The sequence below is a fragment of the Podarcis erhardii genome (genome assembly GCF_964252035.2).
Source record: "Podarcis erhardii genome assembly, chromosome: 3".
Lineage (NCBI taxonomy): Eukaryota > Metazoa > Chordata > Lepidosauria > Squamata > Lacertidae > Podarcis > Podarcis erhardii.
In genome coordinates, this window is record NC_138507.1 from 93,459,355 (window position 1) to 93,484,684 (window position 25,330).

The 25,330-nt window shown below is 45.3% G+C and overlaps 1 protein-coding gene across 1 annotated transcript in view; it reads right to left on the minus strand.

Annotated features, from left to right (window-relative positions):
- The window catches only part of CAPN2 (calpain 2), a 34,432-nt gene extending 13,405 nt beyond the window's left edge, over nt 1-21,027 (minus strand). The window contains exons 1-8 of the mRNA XM_081857801.1: nt 20,542-21,027; nt 15,681-15,750; nt 10,958-11,076; nt 10,041-10,174; nt 8,309-8,477; nt 4,535-4,618; nt 2,038-2,123; nt 757-831 (exon numbers count right to left, since the gene is read on the minus strand). Coding sequence (XP_081713927.1) covers nt 757-831; nt 2,038-2,123; nt 4,535-4,618; nt 8,309-8,477; nt 10,041-10,174; nt 10,958-11,076; nt 15,681-15,750; nt 20,542-20,778 — 974 coding nt within the window. The 5' untranslated portion in view covers nt 20,779-21,027. The remainder of the gene's footprint in view (nt 1-756; nt 832-2,037; nt 2,124-4,534; nt 4,619-8,308; nt 8,478-10,040; nt 10,175-10,957; nt 11,077-15,680; nt 15,751-20,541) is intronic.
- Between the last annotated feature and the right edge of the window lie 4,303 nt (nt 21,028-25,330).

The window sequence follows — 25,330 nt, forward strand, 5'->3', positions numbered from 1 at the left end:
CTACTAAGAAAAGACGATCCCAATATGCTTATTCCCATCAATTGTATTATAGGATTGGAGGATGGCTCAGCTGGTAAGAATGTGAGACTGTTAATCTCAGGGTTGTGGGTTCGAGTTCCACCTTGGGCAAAAGATTCCTGCACTGCAGCAGACTGGACTAGATAAGCCTCTTGGTCCCTTCCAACTCTACAACTCTATGATTCTACCAAATCAATTGCCCCCAGAACAATCTCTGGACAACATGATGGCAAGCTCCATTGGCAAGCTGCAACATCAGTTGGCTATTATGCCTTTAGGATAAGAAATGCTTTTTTTAAAAAAAGATCACCCACTTGAAATCTTTCTCCTACAGACCATTTACTCAAGTTTGAAAAACTCTGAATTTTCCACCAGCCATCAAGGTGTTTTAGGTATTATTATTCATTTTTATTATATGGGAAACAAAACTAAATATAGCAAAGCAAACAGAATGTTTTGGGTGTTCTATACTAGGTCTGTGTGTATTCCAATCAGAACTGGTTCCAGAGATCCATTTACAATTTGATGGCTGCAAGTATGTCAGCTTTCAGTACACTAGAATAGTATTCATAATGTCTTCCCCTCCATTTGGAAAGTTAGGGAAGGGCTGTAGTTCAATTGCTGGAATCTCCAGGTGGGGCAGGGGCATCCTGGACAGCTGTTGCCGGTCAGTCGGTGGAGAAAATATTGAGCGAGATGAATTCCATGTAAAGCTGCTTCATTATGTTTCATCCTTACCAAAATTCTCCATCTTCATGTCTCTGCGTGAGCCTCTCTCTCACTTTAGGATCAACTCCGTTCCAGCTTGGACAGCTAAAAACATAAAGCCAGAGTTATCTGAAGTTTAATGTCCATCTTTAAAGCAGCAGGTGGCCTCTCCAGAATTCCTCACCTTCCCCGCAACCACCGCTAATGCACGCTGGGACAGATGCAGCAGCATTTAAAGCAAGAAAAGCATAACTTACATGCAGAGGGAATGCACTTAACTGAAGCAGGGAAAGATTCCCGAAAGGCTCATTAAAGTGCTAGAAAATGCATCTGTGATCTAGGTCTTACAGTTGCCAGACTGCTTTCAAGAAGTCACTGCGGTGACACTGCTTTAGAGTTTGGCAACCTGTAATGTGAAACGTTACTGTCAGAGCTGCCCGAAGTCCCAGCTCACAGAGGACCAACGCCAGGTCGTTGTTATATACAAAAGTCTTTATTGAAGTTCAGTCTCTATTTCAAAACCGTGGCGCGCAGCTCTACGTCTTAAACCCTAGACCGCCGAAGCTCCGTCTGAATCTCCTCCCCTCTGACACCAGTTTAAGACTCTAGACCTGCTCCACCTCTTCCTCTGCTCTCTCCTCCTCTGGGTCCTCCTGTCCGCTGGGGCATTCCCCTTTCTGGACTCTTCTGACGCTGAGTCCCCTGACTCCTCCCCCTGCCTCCGGCGGGCTTTAGGACCTGGTTCCCAATCCGGGTTCTCTGCTGTCCCGCGCGCCTGTACATTTGAACTTGGCTCTCGCGCCAACCCAGTGACCTTCCTCCTGACCGTTACACTGCTTCTGTCACTACTTCCCTCTTCCGGGAGGCTAGCTGGACCTGGCCTCCCCTCCGTTCCCTGACTCTCCGATGGAGGCATGGTCAGCCCTGACTCATCTTCTCTCCCTGCTGGGGGAGACGCTGGCCCCGAGCTCTGGGACTCTTCCCCCCCACTACGCTCTGGTGGGGAAGCTGGTCCTGATCTCCAACTGCTGCTCTGGGAGTCCCCGCTGGCCCCTTGCTTCTGGAGTGTCCCCTTTTGGACCCCCCTTGCCCTGGCCACCGGCGCCCCCTTCTGTGAATCTTCTGATTCGCTGGAGAGGCTCATGGAATCTCTCGGGCCACTGTCATCTTCTCCTACGCTGCCCTCAGATTCTTCCCCTTCGCTCTCCATTTCCTCTCTTCCCTGTGCCTCTGCTCCTGAGCCCCTGACAGTTACGCCAAAATGTGGTTTATTGGAAATGCACAGCTCTGGCCTCTAGGCTTGAAACTCACTTGTCGTTCCATTTTCCAGTCCATTCTACTTCCCCCCAGGGGTTCCGGATTCTGATCAATTTCTGCAGGCTGCCTCGGAAATTCACCTGGCAGGATTAGAAAAATGTTAAGTTCACTATCAGACGGAAACTTGGCAAAGAAATCAGGTGCTCTCCATTTTCTTTAGGCCGAGAAACCAGCTGCTTATATTGAATAGCCTGCACTGTTGCCAGGTTATTATTGTTTGTTAAATGTCTTTTGCATCAAGACTTGTTATTTCCTGTGGAATATGGGGTGTGTTTTTTTGTCCAACCAATAGTCACATCATGCAAAAAAAAAAAAAAAGCAGCAATGGTTTTCCCAAACTCTTCCATGTTATTCTCTGGCCATCTTGCCTTCGCCTTCAGCATTGACTTCTGAACTCCCAATGAAACTGCAGCAACAGCAATGTAAGCGACTCGCTGTACAATCTTGTGTGAACTTACTCAAACATAAGTGGCACTCAGGTCAGTGGGGTTTGCTTCCAGGTATGTGGGAGTAAGCCCCATTGAATTCAACAATTACGTTTGTGTAGACATGTACAGGATTGCACGGTTAGCTGCCCTTCATACTTCCTCTTCCACAATGGCAGGGGAGCTGCTTCCCCGGGGCATAATCTCATTTGCTTGGCGGATGTGGGAATATTCCAATTGGAATATTGTGTAGGTCTTTTTCACCCAATGGGCTGTGTGAAGTGCGGCAACACAGAAAATCTAATATACTATGTATAGGAATGTCCATTATATGAATCCAAAGAAATATGACATGATAGGTTAGGTAAATGATAAAAAATGTGAGCTGTGGTGGAAGGGAGGGGCACTTTAACCCTTTTGCCCCCCCCAATGGCCCTGATCTTAAGCAGCCCCCTCCACATTGGCTATTTTGATTGGAACTGGCACTAATGGGAGCCTTCTTCCCAGTGGAAATACTAAGTGTGTGTGTCTGATTCCCAAAGCCCCTCTGTGTGTCATGGATCCACGCTGGCTTCCTCACCCCCCCAACTACCTATTTTTAATTAATTTTTTAAAAAACAGCTCTGTAGTGCCAAACTGCATAACACACATTGCATCAAATTTGCCTTAATAGAGCTTAGCTCACAGCACTGCTATGAGGATGAATTGGGTGGGGAACAGATTGCAAAGACCTATGCATCATATGCACTATGGCAGCAGAATAGCAGTATCAAGGGCAGCCGCAGTGCTTGGCTAGTGGCCTGGAATAAAAGAAGCCCCTTGGAACATCCTGGAGAGGCTTCAGAGGCAGAATTCAGTTCCCTTCTCAATCAGAGCAGCATATTCCCCCTGACTGTTGATACTGGGAAATGCTGAAGCCAAAGCATCCAAGGCCAGCTGCAATCAGAAGTCTGCCAACTGCTCATTATCATACCCGCCTTTTGTACAGCCTGCCAGGGAGTCAGCTTTAGACAACATTTTAATCAGAAGGGCAGGGATGCTTCCAGCATAATCACTCTGGGTGTCTTCCAAAGATCAGTGAAGTTATTAGAGAGAGAGAGAGGGCTGAGATTATTATATATTATCTCCCTTTCCCCTTTCTCATTCTACCATACCTGCTATCCATCATAAATTTAACCCTTTCCAAACTGTGATCTGTCTTTTACAGCAGGCCATTGAGCTGGCAGAGAGAGGTGGTGAACAATGAATTTCAGTGCCTGGCTCTGCACCACTTTGCGTTGGGATAAGTGCAGGTGATGACATGGGGTGCTCCTAGCTGGTGGGGCAACAGTTAAATGCACTAGAAGCCTCCAGGGTAACACGAGTGCAGGAGCTGTCTAAAAGCCCTTTGCAAAAGTGCTTTTTGAAGCAAGCAGTCCTGCATGTCTCCTCTAAGTGGGTGGGGCTGGGGAAGAGCAGGCACCTCTCCCACCTCAGTTTAAAGGATAAGCATAGTGCTGTTCAAAGAGTGCTTTTGCAATGAACTTTAACAGCTGCTCAGATTATGTGCAGATTAAATCCTGCTGCTTTGGTTGCCTAATCCTGTTCCCTTCTGCAGGATTAAACAGTCTCCTTCCACCTACCAGTGATATCAGCTGGTGGATGAGTGTGGTTTGGGTGAAATGGCCTCATGGACCAAGCTGGACCTCTTGGTGGGCATGGACTGAAGATTCCCCATCTTGGCTATAAGATGTACCCTGTGATGCAGCCAGGGGGAAACACAGTTCCCCACTATGCTTGCGTGCACCTCGTATATTATGTGATTTCCCGGAAAAACGAAACTTAAGCACATTGTGGGTTCACTAACTGGCAACATGTGATACAGCTCACAGTAAATATTTCTTAGCATTTCAAGAGGGCTAATAAGGCAAAATTTGGCTGGTGGGAGACTTCATAGCCACAAGAGGGCAGTACATTCAAACATTTCACAGATAATATCTCAGATGCATAGGAAATAATACTGGCCCAAAATGCTATCATATCCTTAGTGCACTACATTTTGCCATTTCCCAAGATGGAGAGCTTACCTCTTCTGCACCTGTAACGGAGTATGCATGCCCTTTGACCAGCTTCTGTGTGGTGACAGCCTCCGTCTCAGCAGCGCTTGTGATCTGCAAACACACACGGAAATATCACCGCTCCTGTGGTGACACAATTCCTCACTGAAGCACCAGTGCCATGTTGAATGCTACAGCGGCAATTGCTCCTTCAGGGGGCTCGACAGCTCCATGAGCTCCTCTCGTTTTTCCCTTCATACTCTGCACCCTGGTCTTTGACAAGAGGAATTGGCGAATACGAACCAGCACTGCCCCATGCCCTAAATTGTTGACTTCTGCTTGTAGCAGCTGAGGTGCTGGGGCTTGCCAAATTTCTCACTGCCTCTGAGAAACAGTTGATTGCATTCTCACTCTATGAAGACTCTCTTCCATCTCGTATAAACAGTATTATTGTATGCATCTTTGGCTCTCAGGCCTATTTACAGTTCAAACCTTAAGAATGGGCAACCTGACAAAACAACGCCATTTTGAATGCAATTTCTTTAAAAAATTGCTCTCCTAGTTGCATACATGTTTAATGCAAATTTCTTAATATACACATTTTTCCCCAGGCAATTTCCTCCTTCTGTATGCTGCTTTTCACTAGTACATGCATTTGTACGCAGCTTCTCCTTATGCACACACTCCTGCCCATATTTTGTGCTGCATCACAGTATTTGGAGAAGTGTGGATTTTTAAGGATAGATGAGTTTTCATGTATTGTTCTTCTGGGAAGTGCAAATTAAAGTCGGTTCACTCTGGTACAGTTAGGGTTTACAGATCACAGAGAATGAATCAGGGCATCAGAATCTGGGGGATGTGGGGAGAGGGAATGCAGTTTTGTCCTCAGATGGAATAAGTTTTCTTGTGAAGGCTGAGAATGAGAAGCCAGCAGAGGCAGGCATTTCTGGGAACTATATTTTAGTATTATTTAATTTTTGACTGGGCTGTTTGCCCTGCTTTGTGCTACTATGAAAGTGAATTCTAAACAACTTGCCCCTCCTTCTCTGAAAAATAACAAAAATAGCACCCCCACATCCCTGGGAGCTACTTGCCGCCTGTTACCATACTGATAATACTTAGCCTTTGCTGTGTGTCTTGCAAATATATTTTATCTATTAAAGATTTGCATTCTTGGCCTTGAGTTCCTGTCCTTGGGTCTTATTACACTGTCTTTTTATTTTATCTTGAAACCAAGGGATTATAGTCAAGCCCCCTTAAGCCTCAGGCAGAAGCTCCTTCCTGGAGTGATAGCCTTTTGTTTACAGAAATACTGTTTACATTACCAAGCCTTTGCCCACCTGAATACTTATCCAAACTGGCCCTTTTCCAGCAAGGCTTTCTCAGTTTTGAGCCTGAAATGCATGCAACCTCTAAGACCGGTTTCTGCAGCTGTAAGACAAAGGGGGCTTTGCACCACTCATGTCTGGCCATCTGCTATCTGATGCTTTGGTTTGCAGATTTGAAAGAACTAGATCTGCCACAATCCAGAAATTTTGAAGCCAGAGTAGTGTTAGGGATAGAATGTTGGACGTGGAAAATACTGGACCCCATTACGTTTGTTTAAAAAAGAGCTATCTAAAGTATCTAACTGTTGGAGATGCAACCGGAATAATGCTTCTCTAAAACAAATGTTTTTTCATTGTCCTGTATTGAAAGATTTTTGGCAGAAGGTAACTGAAACGTGGCTCCCTTCTACGATTGGATTGAAGACCTATACAAACTCACAACCTATGAACAACTTGCATATAAATGCAGACTTGCCATGGACAAATTCAATGACATTTGGAATCCATTCTTACAAATACTGTAATAGGTTAAGATCTGGTGAAGTACAATAACAAGTTTGTAAAGTCAAAACAAAATTAAAAAATTCCTTCCAGTAGCACCTTAAAGACCAACTAAGTTAGTTCTTGGTATGAGCTTTCGTGTGCATGCACACTTCTTCAGATACACGAAAAGACACACGAAAGCTCATACCAAGAACTAACTTAGTTGGTCTTTAAGGTGCTACTGGAAGGAATTTTTTAATTTTGTTTTGACTATGGCAGACCAACACGGCTACCTACCTGTAACTCAAGTTTGTAAAGTATAAAGTTTCCGGATTCCCCCCCCCCTTTACTTTCCCTTCTACACGGGTGCTGTTTCTCTTTTTCTCTCTTTTATTTACGTCTCACCATGTTTAGTGCACATATAATTTTGTACTTTTCAACTTTCAGTAAAGATGTCTGGGGGGGAAAAAGAAAGAATGCTGGGCGTGGGCTAGAGAAAACTAGTTGGTTTTGCAGCCAGGGTGAAATGACATGTGAAGGCAGATGCCCTGTGGTTTTTGAAAGATCGCCCCATAATCACTCACAGAAGGGTGAGCGATTTAAAGCACAAAGCAGATTTATGGGTAAGGTGGCGCAGATCCCTGCCCTGCCTGCCGCTCCCCACTCCACAGCCTGTGCCCCGTCATCAGGCTGTTTTCTTCAGGGCTTCAGTAATGGAAGCAAATTTGGCCATGAGGAAAAAGCTGCTGGGGCAGAGGAGCAACAGGAAGCAAAAGCAGGAAGAGGGTGGCAAGAGTTTAGCACTCCCCATACTTGCACTATAGATTCAATCCCTCACCCTCCACTTTAAAGGTTATTGAGAAGACAGATCAGATCCAAAAAAAAGCTCACCAGATGATTGAAGGCTAGCTATCATCTCTCAGCCTAACTTACTTCATTAGGGGCAGGGTGGAGCATCCCAAAATGTAGATGACGATTATGGTTCCTTGGCATTATCCCTTAAGTTATTATTGCATGTGGGAGTTCTGATTCACATTCACAGCTCTCTCGCCTGCAAATGCTTCTTCATTCATTACAATGCTGGAAACAACTTATAGGGATGCATGTTCAGAGTTAATAACTGCACTGAAGTGAGTGAGGAAACCTAATTCCACAGGAGAGCAATGTACATGCAACATAACATGCCTCAGTGATGAGGAATCACTGGCTTCTAGATGTTGCTGGACTACAACTCCCATCATCCCTGACCATTATCTATGCTTGCCATGACTGATGGGAGCTGGAGTCCAACAACATCTGGAGGGAGGGGCAGGTTCCCCATCCCTGGTGTACACGGAACTTGGAATCAGATATGTTGTCTGCAGCTACATGGTGGAGGTCTCCAAAGAGACCCTTCTTTTCTTAGAGTCACACATTTGGGGATTTATTTCAGACAGGGAAATTAAAGGTGTGTGCAGGTATATTCTTAAAAAGGATAGCCAGAGCAGTCTTATTTATTTTTTATTCTTTTAAAAAGCAATCTGATTTAGAAGCGTCTAATGAAGTGGAACCCTAGTCCATGAAAGCTTGTGCCCTACTAGAATTTGTTAGCATTTCAGATGCCACAAGACCCTTTGTGTACTGAGGCAGGACTTTCGGGACCCAGCAAAGAATTGCTCAAACGCAACTATGAGGTGAAAATACACCCAGCCACTGAAGAGCAGCAACAGCTGCCTTTGCGCTGCTCAGCTGTTGCAAAGAGATGTTAACATACACAATGGAAGAGGTAAGGAGAATTCTTCTTTTGGGGCCCTTTTCTGCCCTAAAGTCTCATTCAAATTAACACCAGCCATTCTTATAGGAGGGGAAGGGCTCAGGATTTTCCAGTCCCTGTGCACTACCTGGAGGTTTGGAATTCTGTACTACCTCACAGTCCCCTAACTAAAGCAACCTTCCAGTTGCTGCATGCACAAAAGAACGTGGGACAGCTGGAAAGAAAACAACACTAACTCACATCAATAGAGCATCCCAGGAGAGAGCCCTTCTGAAGAGCCTTCTGGATGATTTTGAACAGGTTCGGCGGTGGCTTTTGCAGCTCGTACCACTCTGCAATTCCTCCAGTGAAGTCCTCAAAGCCCTCAGTGGTGCTTCCTCCAGAGAGAGCCTCATACGATCCATTCACCCTGTGTAAGAGGCAAACACGACATTTCAACTTTCTTTTCTCGGCCTTTGAAATTAAAGTGTAGCATAGCTAAAGCCTCACAATTGGGTGTCTGCACTACTACTTCTTTTTCATTCACGAAAAGCCCAAGGTCAACATGGGATACATCAAAATGTTTGACACACAGATCTGATCATGTACCTTAGCTATATGTATATTAAATAATTACAGTGGTGCCTCGCAAGACGAAATTAATTCGTTCCGCAAGTCTCTTCGTCTTGCGAGTTTTTCGTCTTGCGATGCACGGTTTTCCATAGGAATGCATTGAAAATCAATTAATGCGTTCCTATGGAAACCGCCTTCCCCCGACCTCTTCTGGCGGCATTTTAAAATCGCCCGGGACAGCGGAGGACTTCTCCGCTGTCCGGGCGATTTAAAAGCCCCTGGGAAGGCAAGCAGGGGGGACGAAGCCTGGGCGCTCCTTGCGGAGAGTTGCCAGCGCGCCCAGGCTTCGCGGCCCCACCGCCCGGCTTCGGGACATCGTTCCGATGCCAGGCGGCGGGGGAGGCTTTCTCGCCCCGCCGCCCGGCATCGGGACGATGCCCCGAAGCCGGGCGGCGGGGGGAGACTTTCCCGCCCCGCCGCCCGGCTTCGGGACATCGTTCCGATGCCGGGCGGCGGGGGGAGACTTTCTCGCCTCGCCGCCCGGCATCGGGGCATCGTTCCGATGCCGGGCGGCGGGGGGAGACTTTCCCGCCCCGCCGCCCGGCATCGGGACATCGTTCCGATGCCGGGCGGCGGGGGGAGACTTTCCCGCCCCGCCGCCCGGCTTCGGGACATCGTTCCGATGCCGGGCGGCGGGGGGAGACTTTCCCGCCCCGCCGCCCGGCTTCGGGACGATGCCCCGAAGCCGGGCGGCGGGGGGAGGCGTTCCTGTCCCGCCGCCCGGCATCGGGACGATGCCCCAAAGCCGGGCGGCAGGGGGAGGCGTTCCTGCCCCGAAGCCGGGCGGCGGGGGGAGGCTTTCCCGCCCCGCCGCCCGGCTTCGGGACATCGTTCCGATGCCGGGCGGCGGGGGGAGGCGTTCCCGCCTCGCCGCCCGGCATCGGGGCATCCTTCCGAAGCCCGGCGGCGGGAGGACGTGTCCCCGCCCCGCCGCCAGGCTTCGGAGGAGGTCCGAGGACAGCGGGGAAGACGAGCTGCGCTTCCCCACTGTCCCGGAGATTTCCCTATGGGCTGTCGTCTTGCGAAGCAAGCCCATAGGGAAATTCGTCTTGCGAAGCGCCTCCAAAACGGAAAACCCTTTCGTCTAGCGGGTTTTCCGTCTTGCGAGGCGTTCGTCTTGCGGGGCACCACTGTACACTATTAATCCATATGGACTAGGGCCCCTGATGCTACAAAGAGGAACGATCCCTTCCTAATGCAAACCATTGTGATTCCAGTGTAGTCAACACACTTGATAAAGTGAAAGGTGTGGCAAGAGAAGGCTTGGCCTGAACCGAGTCCCAAGGGCCAGGCAGAGGGGCTTGGGGTGCTCAGCCCCTGGGCCTGAGGTTCCCTACCTCTGATGCTGTGCTTTACTTACTTGGCATAAGCCTTCTCCAGCAGAGCGCTCCAGAACTCACTTCTTTGGGCAGAATGAACAAAGAGGAGCTCTCCATCTTTGGTAGGTAGCTTGTCATCAACAACAACATCCACCCACTCTCCATACTGCCAGAACTGAAAACAAATCATCATCATCATCATCATCATCATCATCATGTGTTAGAAGGCATGCTCTTGACCACAGCTGAAAACAGCTTGGGACCAGGTTAGCTGAAGGAGCTTCGCCCCTTACACAATGGTCCAGACCTCAAGATAAGTTTCAGCAACGCTTCTCTGGGTGCCCTCAGTGAGGAAAGGGACTTCTTGGCGATGGCAGCTAAGTTATGGGATGCCCTCTGCATTTCACTTAAGTTTTGAGAAAGAGCTTTTTGAAGCTCTAAAAGCTTGCCACCTTATCTGCAGTGTAAGAATAGGTTAAATATATTCTAATAAAATATATAACCAATACCAGCCCCTTTCCTCAACCAGGTGCCTTCCAGATCTTGTTGGACTATAACTCCCATCATCCATGATCACTGGCCATGTTTGCTGGGGAGTCAGACCCCAACATTAACCTGAGGGCACCAGGCTGAGGAAGGGTGACTGATACCACTCTGAATGCTATTCATCCCAGAAAAATCCCTATAGCTCAGGTGTACAAAAAGGAACTTGAAGCAGGAGAGCATTACCTCCAGATAAGCATGCAGCTTTAAAGTTGTTTAAGGCAAAAGAATCAATCACTGCCTTGAGCAACATTCAAAGGGTAATTTCACACCTGATTCTGCAGAAACCAAATTCCTGAAGCTTCCCTACCCTCCATTGCATGCATACCAGGGTATCAGTTGATCTGGCAAATACAGTGCTAATAAAGCAGCATAACCCTTCCAGGGAAAAGGCAGAAATCAGTATCTGTGGTACCTGGAAGTGGAATATTCCTGCATATCTGTCTTTGAAGCTTTGATCGCTGGGCACAACTCTAGCCAAAACTTCTTCATTCAACGTGAGAGAAGCAATGGCTGCCAGGAGCCAACAGTCTCCTGTGAAAGCAAAACAAAAGTATTTCCCATTAGTCTCCATGCTCCTAAATAAATAAAGGGGGGTGGGGGAGAAGCAAAAGTAAGGCACTTTAAGTCCTATTGATCTTACCAGGAGAGATTAACATAAGAGCAGGACAGAGTACTGTACTTCTATACTCTAATTATGGTGGCATGGGTGGGTGTGGAGCATGTATTGTGCTGTTGTGGTGATGTGAGGAGGGCAATTTTTAATTACCTGCTCCCCTTAAAATCAACTGGGGAGTTGATCTGCAACAGGTCCAGGTGTCAAGTTGCACCACCAACAGGGACACGGGCATGGTCTTGGAAGACCAGTGATATTTGGCATAGAATAGTTGGGAAGCCTTCCTTAAAAAATTGGGAACAGTAATAAGCTTTTCCCAAGACGGATGAATACAGAATTACCAGCATGTTTGGACTTTCACATGTTTTTAAAGAGCTGATTTCAGTCTCTGCAGAATCTTGCTTTGAGAATTCTGGATTAATCTGATCCATCTAAATGATATTAACAAACAAGGTCCTCCCCAACACGTGTGGAAATTCACTGATGCCCCTCTGTTCCAGCAGACTTTTCCATCTTTTATAGTTTTGCCACCTGTGAGTCAGAGAAGCTCTGTAGACTGGCTCTGCCTTCCAGAATCGGATGGTTAGCTGCTAACCAGTGCTGCTGGATGAGAGCCAATGTACACTCGCCTCCTCACCTTTGGTGCCTCCAGCGGCACTGCAGTTTACCAAACACATGAACAAAACACAAATTACTGAATAAAGAAGTCAATGGAAGGGAAGGGGGAAATAACTTCAGCATTTTCAAACTGAATAAACAGAACTCTACTGTCAAGATCAACTGTCTGTGATGACTGTTCAATGCTAATGAACTCTACTGGCGCATCAAAGCATCTTGAGATCTCTTATCATCCAAAGGCTAGATAGGTCCTGAGAATCTTTGCCGTAAGCCAGTGAAGATCTTGATTTTGCAACTGTAGAGTGGCTGTGCTTGCATCATGCACTCCTTCTCTTTAGTAACTGCTCATCAACAGTGATGCTTGGCAAGTAAAAAGGTAAAGGTAAAGGTAAAGGTAAAGTATCCCGGACGGTTAAGTCCAGTCAAAGGTGACTATGGGGTTGTGGCGCTCATCTCGCTTTCAGGCCGAGGGAGCCGGCGTTTGCCCACAGACAGCTTTCCGGGTCATGTGGCCAGCATGACTAAACCGCTTCTGGAACAATGGAACACCATAACAAAAGCCAGAACACACGGAAACGCCATTTACTTTCCTGCCCCAGCAGTATCTAGTTACAGTGGTACCTCAGGTTAAGAACTTAATTTGTTCTGGAGGTCTGTTCTTAACCTGAAACTGTTCTTAACCTGAAGCACCACTTTAGCTAATGGGGCCTCCGGCTGCTGCCACACGATTTCTGTTCTCATCATGAAGCAAAGTTCTTAACCTGAGATAATATTTCTGGGTTAGTCTGTAACCTGAAGCGTATGTAACCTGAGGTACCACTGTATCTACTTGCACTGGCGTGCTTTCAAACTGCTAGGTTGGCATGAGCTGGGACAGAGCAATGGGAGCTCACTCCGTTGCAGAGATTCAAACCGTCAACCTTCTGATCAGCAAGCCCAAGAGACTCAGTGGTTTAGACCACAGTGCCACTCATGTCCCTGCTTGGGCAGGTACTTAGCAGCAGACATACAGAAAATGACAATTACGAAAACAGGCTGGGCCCCTTTGAACAAAGAGGTGCCTCTCATGGAAACCCAAGAGAGCTACCCAGAAAGAGTTGCAACTTCTATTTAAGGCTCATTCTTGTGACATTTTTGGATTTCTCGTAATAGTACATGGTGGGAAAGTGCTTCGTTTTTAACAAAGCTGATTTGGATCCCAAACAAGAGGTGAACCAGACATACCAGAAACCAGAATGAACTGATAGATACAGATCCGAACAAAAAATTGTGGAAAGTGCATCAATTAGTGCACAGTTTCTGACAAGTGTGTCCCCCTATATAAGCTACCGTATCTTCTTAAAAAGTTGATGGTTTTGCCTCTGTTCTCCTGCATGCTGCTTTGGCACAAGAATTTCCTTCCCTTCTATAGTGGTTTCACTTACTGTGAGATTTCCAGAAGAAAATCTTCGGGTTATGGTAAAAAAAAAAAAAAAAAAAAAGGAGATACATGAGAAATGGGCAGTAAAAGATGCACTTGAAAAAGAATACATAATCAGCAGAAGCAATTGGGAAAGCTCAACTGCTTCAATCTGTGCACATATTAAACTGTTCCACCTCAAAGCCCACAGCAGGATAGGGTGAGCATGAATATATGTATTGCAAGCAGTGATGATGGTGCTGTCAACAGCACCTCCCCAGCTGAAAATATTAGAACTGTACACTGCTCTAGTGAGTAAAATAGGAGATCCTCATGGCACAACAACACAGTATTGTAGAAAAATGCATACATGAATTTTTACAATGTAAATGCGGTTTTAATTTCTGGGGAAGATATATCTGCTACTGAAATCAGAGGGGAAACACTAGCCTATTTATAGGTCATTGCTGTGATACTATAGCAACATCCTTTGGAAAAAAAACCCCATAAATATTGAGCATGCTTCCTCTATGCAAAAACCATTCTGCTAAAATGACTCACTGTGCGCAGCGAGCTTTCCAGTAATATGCAAATATGCAACAATACAAGATACACATAAACATAAAAAATACTAGAACCTGAGAAAACTCATCTAAAAATTCCTAAAAGATTAATTAATTAATTCAAAGGAAGGGCTTTTTTAAACCCACAAAGCTTTATAAATTTTACAGTGCAGTAAGTTTGCTAGAGTCTGTAATGTTCAGTGGCCCAATTTCGACATCACATTAAGTCACAGTTAAAAACAAGCTATTGTTTTATGTGTAATCGAACCACGCCGGTGTATGCTGCTGAAAACTTCTCACTCTGCTCCAGCTATGCCACTGGGTAACATGTCTGGCTTGTTGTGACATCCAAATCTGGACTCGTGAATCTTTTCCTGTGTATGGATGTCACAACAAACTGCACTTTCTTGCTTTTTGGCAGCACACATATAGCAGCAATGTGCATACTGCATACTCAGATTAAACTACACAGTTTGCTTCAAACTAAGGTTTAATGTTTGCTTTAAACTATGGTTTAATGTGATGTGCAAACCAGGTCATTATGTACCGTAAGTCTCAAATTAGCATGGACCGCCTGTTTTGCACACTCACTGCAAGCCATACAATCTGAAGAATATAATGAATGCTACATTCTTCTTAGTTAAAACAAGCTTCATTTTTAAAAGGGAGAAAGGTGTTGTAAGTGTTAAATGACTGATTGCTACACCTAACTTTCTCTCCATGTCACAATGCCAGAGTGCCTTTCATCTGGACAGGGATAGCCTAACTACTGTTGTCTATGCTCTGGTAACCTCAAGGTTAGGTTACTGCAATGTGTAGGGCTGCTTCTGAAGACGGTTTGGAAACTTCAGCTGGTGCAGAATTCAGTGGCCAGGCTGCTCACCGGAGCCAAACGGTTTGTGCATATTGCACCGATCCTGGTCCGACTGCACTGGCTACCAGTTAGTTTCCGGGTCCAATTCAAAGTGCTGGTTTTGACCTATAAAGCCTTAAACAGCTCAGAATTTGCCAACCAGTGCCACAATGCACACTACTTTGAAAATGGCAGGTTAGAGGAAAGTTGCAGACTGGTGAATGACACAGTTTCTTCACACACGAATCTGCTTAATCCCTGAAGTTTCTAAGTGGTGTACATAAAAATTACAAAAAGTGGATAAAATCAAATAAAGTTAATAATAATAGAGACAGAAAACTTCCTTAAAATGCTTGTTGGAATAGTAAGGTCTTGCTGCGACTACTTGAGGTGCGTGACAACATGAAATCCAGAACAAAGGTGCAGTATGGCTCTGCGTCCAAGAAAAATGCAACATTAAATAGGGTTTAAGGTGTAGTTTGTGACACTGCAAGGGCAAAAAGAAAGGAAACCTTACAAAAGAACATCGTAGTTTGCGGCTATGAAGTAATGCCAATGTCATGGTTTTATTTGTCCCTGGATTCAGCCTGTTGAAATCAATGCATACCTGCCCTGAAGCACAAACAACATTCTTTTCTTGGAATGAAGTGCAATTTGCATGAAGGATGAAAAAAAGGAGTCTCTTATCTGGAAGTTAAAGTCAAATGCCACAAGCCAGCGTTATCTCATGGATACGGAGCGCACACAACACTCTGGAGGGAAAATGATTCAGGAAGAGGCTAAACTGTGTTGGAACTGAAGGGTGCTAAAATCAGAATTCTGATGCAATGATAAAAGAACCCAAGGTGGAGTAAGATGTGGTGGTAGTCTGATCTTTGTCTAATCACACAACAAAGAGAAAATATGATGCTTTACATGGCTGAGAGGAAGCTACGTTTCCCTCTGAAAGGTGAAGATAAAAATAGCCTGGTTTAGTTTGAGGCCGACATGATGAAAAGCAGGTTTAAAATAAAGTAAATATATCTAAAACAAGGTAGGCATCATGTTAAGAGTGCTTCAACAGGAAGTTAAGCGAAGTCTCCGTCTTACCTAAAGCTCCTTGGCAGATATCAGTTCTGGTGGCACCTCCAACAATAAACTGAGGATTGGAACACAACTCCTGGCAAAGCAAGTAGTAAGAAGAAATATGTAAGAAAATAAATTTATTTAAAGTTATGGACATTCCAGGCTGATCTCCAGTAGCAACCCTGGTATCTGTACATGCATGTCTATGGAGTGTTGGGATTATGTTTCCCATCAGCTGCAATCCTGCACATGGTTAGGCTGGCTAAATCTCTTTGAAGTCATTGGGGTCTAAGCAGACCAGCTATGTACATGACTAAAATCCAAAAGAGGCACTAAGTCAGCAATATAATGAAAAGCCAAAACCTCTAAAATATTTGTTCTAGACAATGTTCTAACCACTTCAGAATCTCGGAGGCAGACATCCAAAAAGGAGTTCTTAGTGGCAATTTGTGCTATTACCCTAACCCATGGTCTCCCAAACTTGGGTCTTTGGACTACAACTTCCATCATCCCTAGCTAGCAAGACCAAAGGTCAGGGAAGATGGAAACTATAGTCCAAAAACAGCGGGAGACCCAAGTTTGGGAAAACCTGCCCTAATCCCTTTCTCTAGTTCAGAATTGTGGGCAACTTTTTGATGCACTCAGAGACAGAAACAGTACGGAAGATATTTCTTACCTTTTGATCTGGTAACTGTTGGGAGCCAAAGTGGGGCGAGTAAGCCCCAATGAACACATTGAGACTTGCTTTGGAGTAAAAACCGATAGGGTTGTGCTGTGCTGATACTTTCTGAGGTTTCCCTCTCTACATGGACGTTAATATATTCCTTACTTCTGGTTTAATATGACTGATGCTATTTTTCTGTCAATTTTGTTAACGGTTAAACTCAAGGAGATTTTCTTCTGGATTTACTAAGCTGAAATCTGAGATTCTCTGCCCTTATGCAAAGCATGCAGCCATGGAAACATCATCCTTGAATACACAGAGGCCTCCACTTTCCTCAGCTGACTTCTCCTTCTTCAAAGAGCATAATGCTAAGACTTATGGAGGTCTGGTTGGCTCGTACCCTCAAGGAAAAATATTTATTTTCATGTGTTCCTAGTGCTGCTTAAAAGCTGCTGGACATGTTGAGCAAGAAAATCCCCTTTATTCAAAAGAAAACCACATAGCCTCTGAAACACAGAGGGGTCTTTCTTCACAGTATGTTTTGGTACAGAGCAGTTTGCAACTATACACACCTTCATGAGATAACATCACCTAAAGCAGGGTTTCCCAAACTTGAGTCTCCAGCTGTTGTGAGATTACAACTCCCATCATCCCCTGTGGTCAGGGATGATGGGATTTGTACTCCAAAAACAGCTGGAGACCCAAGTTTGGGAAACCCTGATCTAAAGTGGCAGCTAATATCCATTTGTTCATACACACAGATGGGCATGTTTTCAAATTAGTGCTGAATTGTGTTCTCTGTTCCCCTCCCCTCAATTAGTGCTTCCACAGACCTTAGTCTTATTTAAAAATAAAAAAACCCCTAGTCTTCCAAAAGGGAGGGGATGGAAACTGGTGTGTTGATATACTGATATATAGAGGATATACTGAAATACAGAGGATATATATCAGTATATAGAGGTGGCTAAGCTACTGCACCACTTCCAATTTTACCTACTTCATCCATAGAGAAGTTAAACATGGTGATGGGGAGTGGCACACCCCTGCAACGTCAGTAGGCCTGCCCCAATAGAAGATGACCTGAGAAAAAACACTCTCAGTGTAAAAAGGTGTTGTGCCAAGAATGCGCTTGAGAAGTACATTCTTGGCACGAAACAGATTGTAACTGTTCCAGCAGAATGTACTTTAGACTGACAAGTAGTGTGGGGCAGGGATGAAACAGAGTGATGTCATGTGTACAGCACCCGCCAAAAAAGAGCCTGAATGCACATCATCACGCAGTGTGAATGCGCCACAAATTATAAGCAAAATTTGCTCTTTCAGCATTGTAAATAAAGGATGCAAGCATGTAAATAATTGCATTCAAATCTGACTCTGAAAAGTACAGGCACTAGATGGATAGAAGGCAGATGCATCAATAAATGCATCTATGGAAGTGAATGGCTGCCAAGATAAGAAAAGGACAGGCAAGGAAATGAAGGGTGGAGAGGTGACTTAAACACAGAGTTCGAAGCCATCAAACCCAGCCTCTTGCTGGAAATCCACTCATGTAGCATCCCCGATCAGTGGGCATCCAGCTACTGCTTACAAACTTTTAATGAAGGACTATCGTCCACCTTTTGAAGCCTAGTATATGGCCTAATATAAAAGGAAAGCAGGAGGAAGTGAAACAACAGGTGAGGGCATACAATCTATTGTCCCTCCTGAAAACATAAAACAGGAATATTTCACAATGTAGGGTTGGGTGTGGTGCACAGGGTGGGTACAGTGCATGAATAGGACTGCTGAATGAGCATAAGAATGTAAAAAGAGCCTGCTGGATCAGGCCAAAGGCCCATCAAGGCTAGCATCCCGTTTTCACAGTAGCCAACTAGATGCCTGCAATAAACCTGCAAGCAGGAAATGAACACAAAAGTACTCTCCCCCCTGCAGTTTCCAGCTTCCATTCAGAAGCATTGCTAGCCATCACGGCTAGTTGACAATGTAAAACTACTTTGCGAGGTTACTGCTAAATGAGAATCCAGGATTTGCGTACACTTGGGCATATTCACCAAAAGCAGCCTCCCCAGTCAGTGGCTGTCTCTGCTTCAGCCATAACATTTAGAAGACCTCATCACAATACCATGGGTAGGCAAACTAAGGCCCGGATCCAGCCCAATCGCCTTCTAAATCCATCCCGCGGATGGTCTAGGAATCAGCGTGTTTTTACATGAGTAGAATGTGTGCTTTTATTATTTGTGGGGAGTAGGAATTCATTATTATTTTTTCCCAAAATATAGTCTGGCCCCCCACAAGGTCTGAGGGACAGTGGACCGGCTCCCTGCTGAAAAAGTTTGCTGACCCCTATACTATGGATAATGACTGCATACAGGCATCCTATGGAGCTGCAGAGACTCTCAACATGAACAATGTGGCATCCCCATGGCAAGTGAAAGATGTATTTTGGCCTTATGAACAGGAGTATGATTATGAGTGTGGTTCATGAAGCATAGGGCAAAAAAGGTAAGCGTGAAAGCATCCATGATTTGAGTAAAGATGGAACTTTGGCGTTCTAACTACCATTTATCCATTTCACCTCATTTCACCTGTGCCTTGGTATTTTCAGACTTGGCATACTTCCTAAATGCCTACAACCTTCCTAGCCCACATGAGATAGAGGGCTCATGGCCTGCTTGGAGGTGTTATTCCCATAGGCAACTGGTTGGTCACTGTAACCACAGGATATTGGATTAGCTAGGCCCTTGGTCTGATCCAGGAGGGCTCTTACGTTCACACGAAACAAAGATAGTCAGTGAGCTTAAACAATCCAAACTAGATTTTTGAATCCTCCATATTAGTCTCTCAGAAATCCTCTTAATTACCACTGTGTTTGGATTGATGGGCGCTTCCTCTCACAGAATATGGGAACTTCTTTCCCTGTAGAAAGCGACAAGTGCATTTTGATATTGCCTCTGTGCCTTAAATACACTTGCTGCAGTGTGTAGATGAATCCCCATGAAAGAAAGTGGTACTTCTGAGTAAACAGGCCTAGGATCCCACTAGCTTACAGGAAATTATATTGTATCTGGAGAAGTTTGCATGCACCTGAAAGCTTATACCCAGAACAAACTTAGTTGGTCTCTAAGATGCTACTGGACAATTTATTATTTTTTCTCGACTGTGTCAGACCAACAGGGCTACCTACCTGAATCAGGAAATTATATATTAGCTCTGTAACATCCTACGGGAACTAGTATTCCTATCAGGCATTAGTTTGTATAGAAGCAAACGGACATGCTGCCAATCTCAGTCCCACCCTACTCTGCCTCCCTATACAAAGGAAACATTTTTTCTAACTTACTCATAACTTCTGCTGCATACACAACAAGCACACCATCCTACGCTGCATCAACTAAACCACAATGATCACCACCTCCCATGCTCCCTACAACCAACCCAAATTAGAATCCCTACTTCTAGTATAAAAATGCATTGAAATGATAAGCACAAGCAAACTCTGTTGGCACTCTAGTAAATATCCTAAATGGATGCATACCCAATTGGCAAAAGGATGACTACGAGACTTGGAGTGATCCTGAGTAACAGAAGTTGATCTTTTCTTTTCCTCCCTTCCACTGTGAAGGGGTGGGCCGATTCCAAGAGTACAGTGGTACCTCGGGTTAAGTACTTAATTCGTTCCGGAGGTCTGTTCTTAACCTGAAACTGTTCTTAACCTGAAGCACCACATTAGCTAATGGGGCGTCCTGCTGCTGCCGCAGCCCAATTTCTGTTCTTATCCTGAAGCAAAGTTCTTAACCTGAAGCACTATTTCTGGCTTAGTGGAGTGTGTAACCTGAAGCGTATGTAACCCGAGGTACCACTGTATATGCAATGCAAGGGATCCCATGGGATCTTTAATTTAGGAATCCGGGCCTTCTGAACAGAAAGTTCCACCCACAGTCCCAGTTGCTAGTTACACTCAAACTCCCAAAGAACTAAATTCAGGTTCAATTCCCCGCCCCCGTTTCCACCTCTCTTATTCTCTCTCCCCAAACCGAATGGAGAATCCCGTTCTCCAAACCGCCTCGAAACTATTTCCCTCTTTAACTTAAGTCTTTGTTATGTACTGAGTTGAATAGGACCCAAAATGCAGCAGTCTGATTGGTCCTAGAGCAACACTTCGCCCCCATCCCACCAAGGGTCCCGCGTGAACACGCGACGCGAGCACGTCTGAACGCCTACCGTCGGCCTCTTCCACACGATGCCCCTCGTTTTGTAGGAGTTCGGTCCCAGCTCCTTGTAGCCCAGGGAAGAGGCGGCCGCGGGGAAGGAGGGGTCCTGGAAGAGCTTCCCCGCCTCGAGGCACTCGTCCCGCAGCGCGTGGAAGTCCTGGTTTAAGTACTTCACGGCCTTGGCATTGGAGCCTAAGCCTCGGGCGACCTCCCTGTCTTTTGCTAATTTAGCTGCGAGACCAGACATGATGGCTGTTCCCTTTTGTTGCCGCCGCCGCCGCCGCCGCCGCCGCCGCCAACTCCGGAGCTGGACATAAAAATGCGAATCTCCTCCACGCAAATGACGGCGGCGAAGCGGGCTGCCGATGATTCATGCAACGAGAGGAAAACTCTCATCACTGCGCTCGGGGTGTGGCCGGGTCGGCCTTCGAGATCCAGGCGGTGCAAGCGGGCCTGTCGCCCACCAGTTCTCGCTCCAGCCGAGGGCCGCTGGAGGCGAAAGGGGCAGCATTTCCCGCGCTTTTTTATTACTATTGCAAAGAGAAGAGCAAATGTCCTGCCCGGGGAGGGGGGGGGGAGGGGACTGACGCCTTTCCACACACAAAGCTGTTTTGCCGAATTGTCACACGCGCCGTTATAAGGGCACGCGCCTTATGAACTTTTAGCATTTCACCGATGAATATGGAAAGACTCTCAACAGCTGCCTTATTCTCACATTCTCCCCATCTCTTTGATTACTGGAGTTGCTGCGCGCCTCGAGTGGAAACGAGTGCGCGCGCGCGCGCGCGCTCCCAAGCAATCAAGCAACACCTCCCGCAACTTCCCTCTGTCTTTCTCCTACCCTCGCCAATTGCTGGATCCTTGCGAAAATTATTATGACTGAATAATTGCCTAGGAAATCCTGAAACCTGAAGCGTGCTTGCTTGACAGTTAGGTCCATTGGGGAGGCAAAGCAAGTAGTTCTGACTTCAACAGAGAGAGAAAGTTTGGAATGGAATTCTTCTCATTCTGAAGTTTAACTCATGGGACCAAGTTTGCCCTTCAGGCGGAAATCCAGTTTTCCCCTTCTGTGTTCATACAGAGACACAATGTGCTGCCACTGGTCTTTAATTATTTATTTCCCCAGTATTTGGCATGTCAATTTTCAGGACTGAGACCTCCCTAGACAACTCACAGAAACAAGACAATTCCACCGCGATTGCAATTTTAAAAAACACAATTTAAAAACTGTGTAGAACAGCTTCGCCATTCCACACTATTTCTCTGTTAATTTATCTTAGCACGGCAAACCTATCAGAAGTAAATCCCACTAAGTTCAATGGGCCTTTCTCCTACTATGTGGCAAGTACACACAAGAGCCTCATAACGCCTCCTGAGGGCTATTGAGGTCAACATGGCACTGGATATTTACTGGATAATGCAGAGGACTCTTGTTTAAAGAGACTTATTAAATCTTACTGGACCTCTGGATCCAGGATTCTTGGGCAGGAAAGATATAGGTACTTTAAATGCATGGTGTGTATGTGGGTTCAGTCTTTGATGAGGGACTTCATCAAAAGGTTTTTAGAAAGAAGTTCAAGGATCCCAAGGAATGGTTTGAAGGCACACAAGACCATCACCTTGTTGAAGCTAAGCAGATCTGCTTAGTACAAGCCTGGTGACTGCCTAGGAACCACATATATGCACAATAAAAGAAATACGGGACATAAATGTAAATAAATAAATAATGAAATTAGTAGGAGATCAACCCTATTTGGTCACTCTCAGATGACTCCAAAGTGTTGGTGAGGCAAGGCCTCCTCAGCAAGATTTATTCATTCTGTGTTTAATAATTATTACTTTAATTATGCTTTCCAGAGAGGCAGTTGCAAAAGCGTTTGTTACCCCCTCTCCCCACTTCCTATTATTATTATTTATTAAATTTATATACCACAATTCACCTGAAGATCACAGGGTGGGCTACAATATAAAAACACAAAAATGCATAACATAGTAACAAACAAAAACAATATCACTGCCCCACAGTTTAAAAGGCCATAGATTGTTTAATTAGCCAAAGGCCTGGGAGAAGTGGCATGTTTTTGCCTGGTGCCTAAAGATATGTAATAAAGGCACCAGGCAAGCCTCTCTGGGGACAGCATTTCATATTAAAAAAACCAAAAACTCCATATTTTAAAAATTCGAATAAGTATCTACATAACTACTGTGGTAGCCTCCTATGAGAGGTCTGTACCACCTCTGCTTAGCCTGCTAATGTTTGAACTGGCTTTAAATATTAAAATTGGGAGCTTCGGGAAAGGGCTGGAGGGGAGGGAAGCTTTAAAACAATCTACCCTAACCTCTTCCCCTTCACTTTTCTGAGTGACATCCACTTTTCCCTGCATAAAAGCTGTCATGCACAGGCCCAGTTTTGAAGCATGGTATGTAGGCTAATTACTGGCGAACTCAATATAACACATCAGAATGTCAAACCTTGTAAATAAAAAAGCATAACTAAACAAACAAAATGTAAAATATTTTCTAAAAGCAGGAATGTAGGAAATTGCCTGAGAGCATACCTACCATTTACTTTTTCTCAGGCACACAAATTCCCACCAAGCCTAATTATTTTGTTTTGTTTTCTTTCTTCTCACTTCCTTTGATTTCAGCTGTTCCAAGTGTCCCTGCATACCAGCAAAAATCCCTATGTTAATCACCGTCCCAGTGCTGTCCCATGGAGATGTTAGGGTTATCTTGTTAATGGTTTGTTGTTGTGAGTTGCTGGAGCTGTCATTCTGCAGGTTTCTGCCTACTCCCTCAGATCTCTAAAGGTTAAATATTTGAGACTGCAATCCTAGGCCCCATGGGTAGCAGATATGGTGCCCTCCATGATCTCCTTTGCTGGACTATCATTCTCTTAACTCCTGACAATTGGTCGTGCTGCCTGGGGCTGATGGGAGCTGCAGTTAAAGCACACCTGGAGAGTGCTACATTACCTAGCTCTGCTATGCCTGGTAGTAAGCGTTCCTGAACTCAATATGGGGCATATTTCTGCGTGGACATGTACAGGATTGCATTATGGGTGAGTGCATGAAGAGTGTCATCATATGCCTCATTCATTAGGTTGCACTGGACCGAGTTGCATCTGGGTGGGGTCAGGAACTTCCCTTTGCTGTTTTGTTATTAAGGAAAACAATAACATTATTGTCTAGCTTCCTGACCGGCATATCCTCTAAGTCTAAGCAACCTGAGGGCAATCTGTGACCTGCATGCAGTCCTCAAAAGCTTTTTGTGTGTCTCACACAGGTGCCCATCGCCCTCTACTGACAAATCCCATTCCTGCCAAATCTTGCTGTCTCCCCAACATGTGAAGCCTGCTGCTCCAGCCTTGCCCAGAAGCTGTTTGATAGACTAGGAGGAATGAAACTGTGATGGGGAGGATGATGTAAGGGGAGCAGTTAACCAACCACGTGCATGCATGAATACCCCCAACTCACCACTAGCTTCAACCACACTCAGTGGGCACACAGCACCCAATTGCCTGCCCACCCACAGTGACATGTGCTCCTTGAGGGCAAAAAGATTGCCCACCCCTACTTTGAGCTTTGGAGGCTGAGTATATTGTGACTCTATAATGCATGTGTGCAAATCCACCTTTTGCAGACATTAATGTTTCATGGGATTCACCACCTGCCATTTCATACACTGCAGAAGGTGAGGTTTGTCTAATTTTTAAAGCCTTCTAAGTTGGTGGCTATCACTGCCTCTTGTGGGAGTTCCCTAGATGAACAGCGTTTCATGAAGGAGCACTTTATGTCTGTCCTGAGTTTTCCAACATTCAGCTTCATACGATGTCTATGGGTTCCAATGTTATGCCATACATAATTTTATAAACTTCTGTTGTGACACCTCTTGCTTGCCTTTTCTCTAAACTAAAAAACCTCAAACACTGCAATCTTTCCCCACAGAGGAGTGGCTCCATCATCACGATCATTTTGGTTGCCCTTTTCCGAACCCTTTCCCACTCTACAATATCCTTTTTGAGGTGAGGCAACCAGAACTGCACAGAGTATTCTAAGTGCAGTCACTGCATAGATTTTTATAATGGCATTATGATATCAGCAGTTTTACTTTTATTTCCAAATATGTTTTATTTTCAAGCCCTTTCCAAATCATTGGTCCATGTACCTCAGTTCTGTCTGGGTGTCCTCCAGGTTTCTGGACCATAACCATTCTTGATTATTGGTTATTCTGGCTGGAGCTGATGGGAGTTGTAGTCCAAAGGCCTATGAAGGGGACCTCCTCTTCTCACTCCCACCAGAATCTTCCACCAGACATTTCCATATAATGTTTAAGGAAGTTTAAGAAGGTTGTACAGGCTAGGTTGTTTGTTTTGCATCTAAATCCTGTGCAGCTTTCCTAGACTAGAGGCTTTTCTGACATTAGAAAGAAGGCAGAAGTGTTTGTGCAGGAAAGTGACAGTGCTTGTTTGTGATGTCCAAAGCTTTTCTATGACTTGGCCCAGCTAGCCTCTTCCGCTCAGTTGCAGAATTAGGATTTCTCAAACCAGCAATTCCAAAGGAAATACAGTACAGAGTTACGATGCTGGGCTTTTATTTGATGACAACTCACTCTGTGAAGCCATGAGAATCAGATCTCTTTTTCATTATTTCAGTCCCCCACTCTCCTCTTCATAAAAACTGCAGTTTCTCATCTGCCTGTAGTGCTATTCTGCAGCTTCTTTCCGCTGCTCTGGAACAGCCAGGCCCACTGTTTGGGTAAAACCTGGCAGCTGAAATTGCCAGGAATGTTGCAATCAC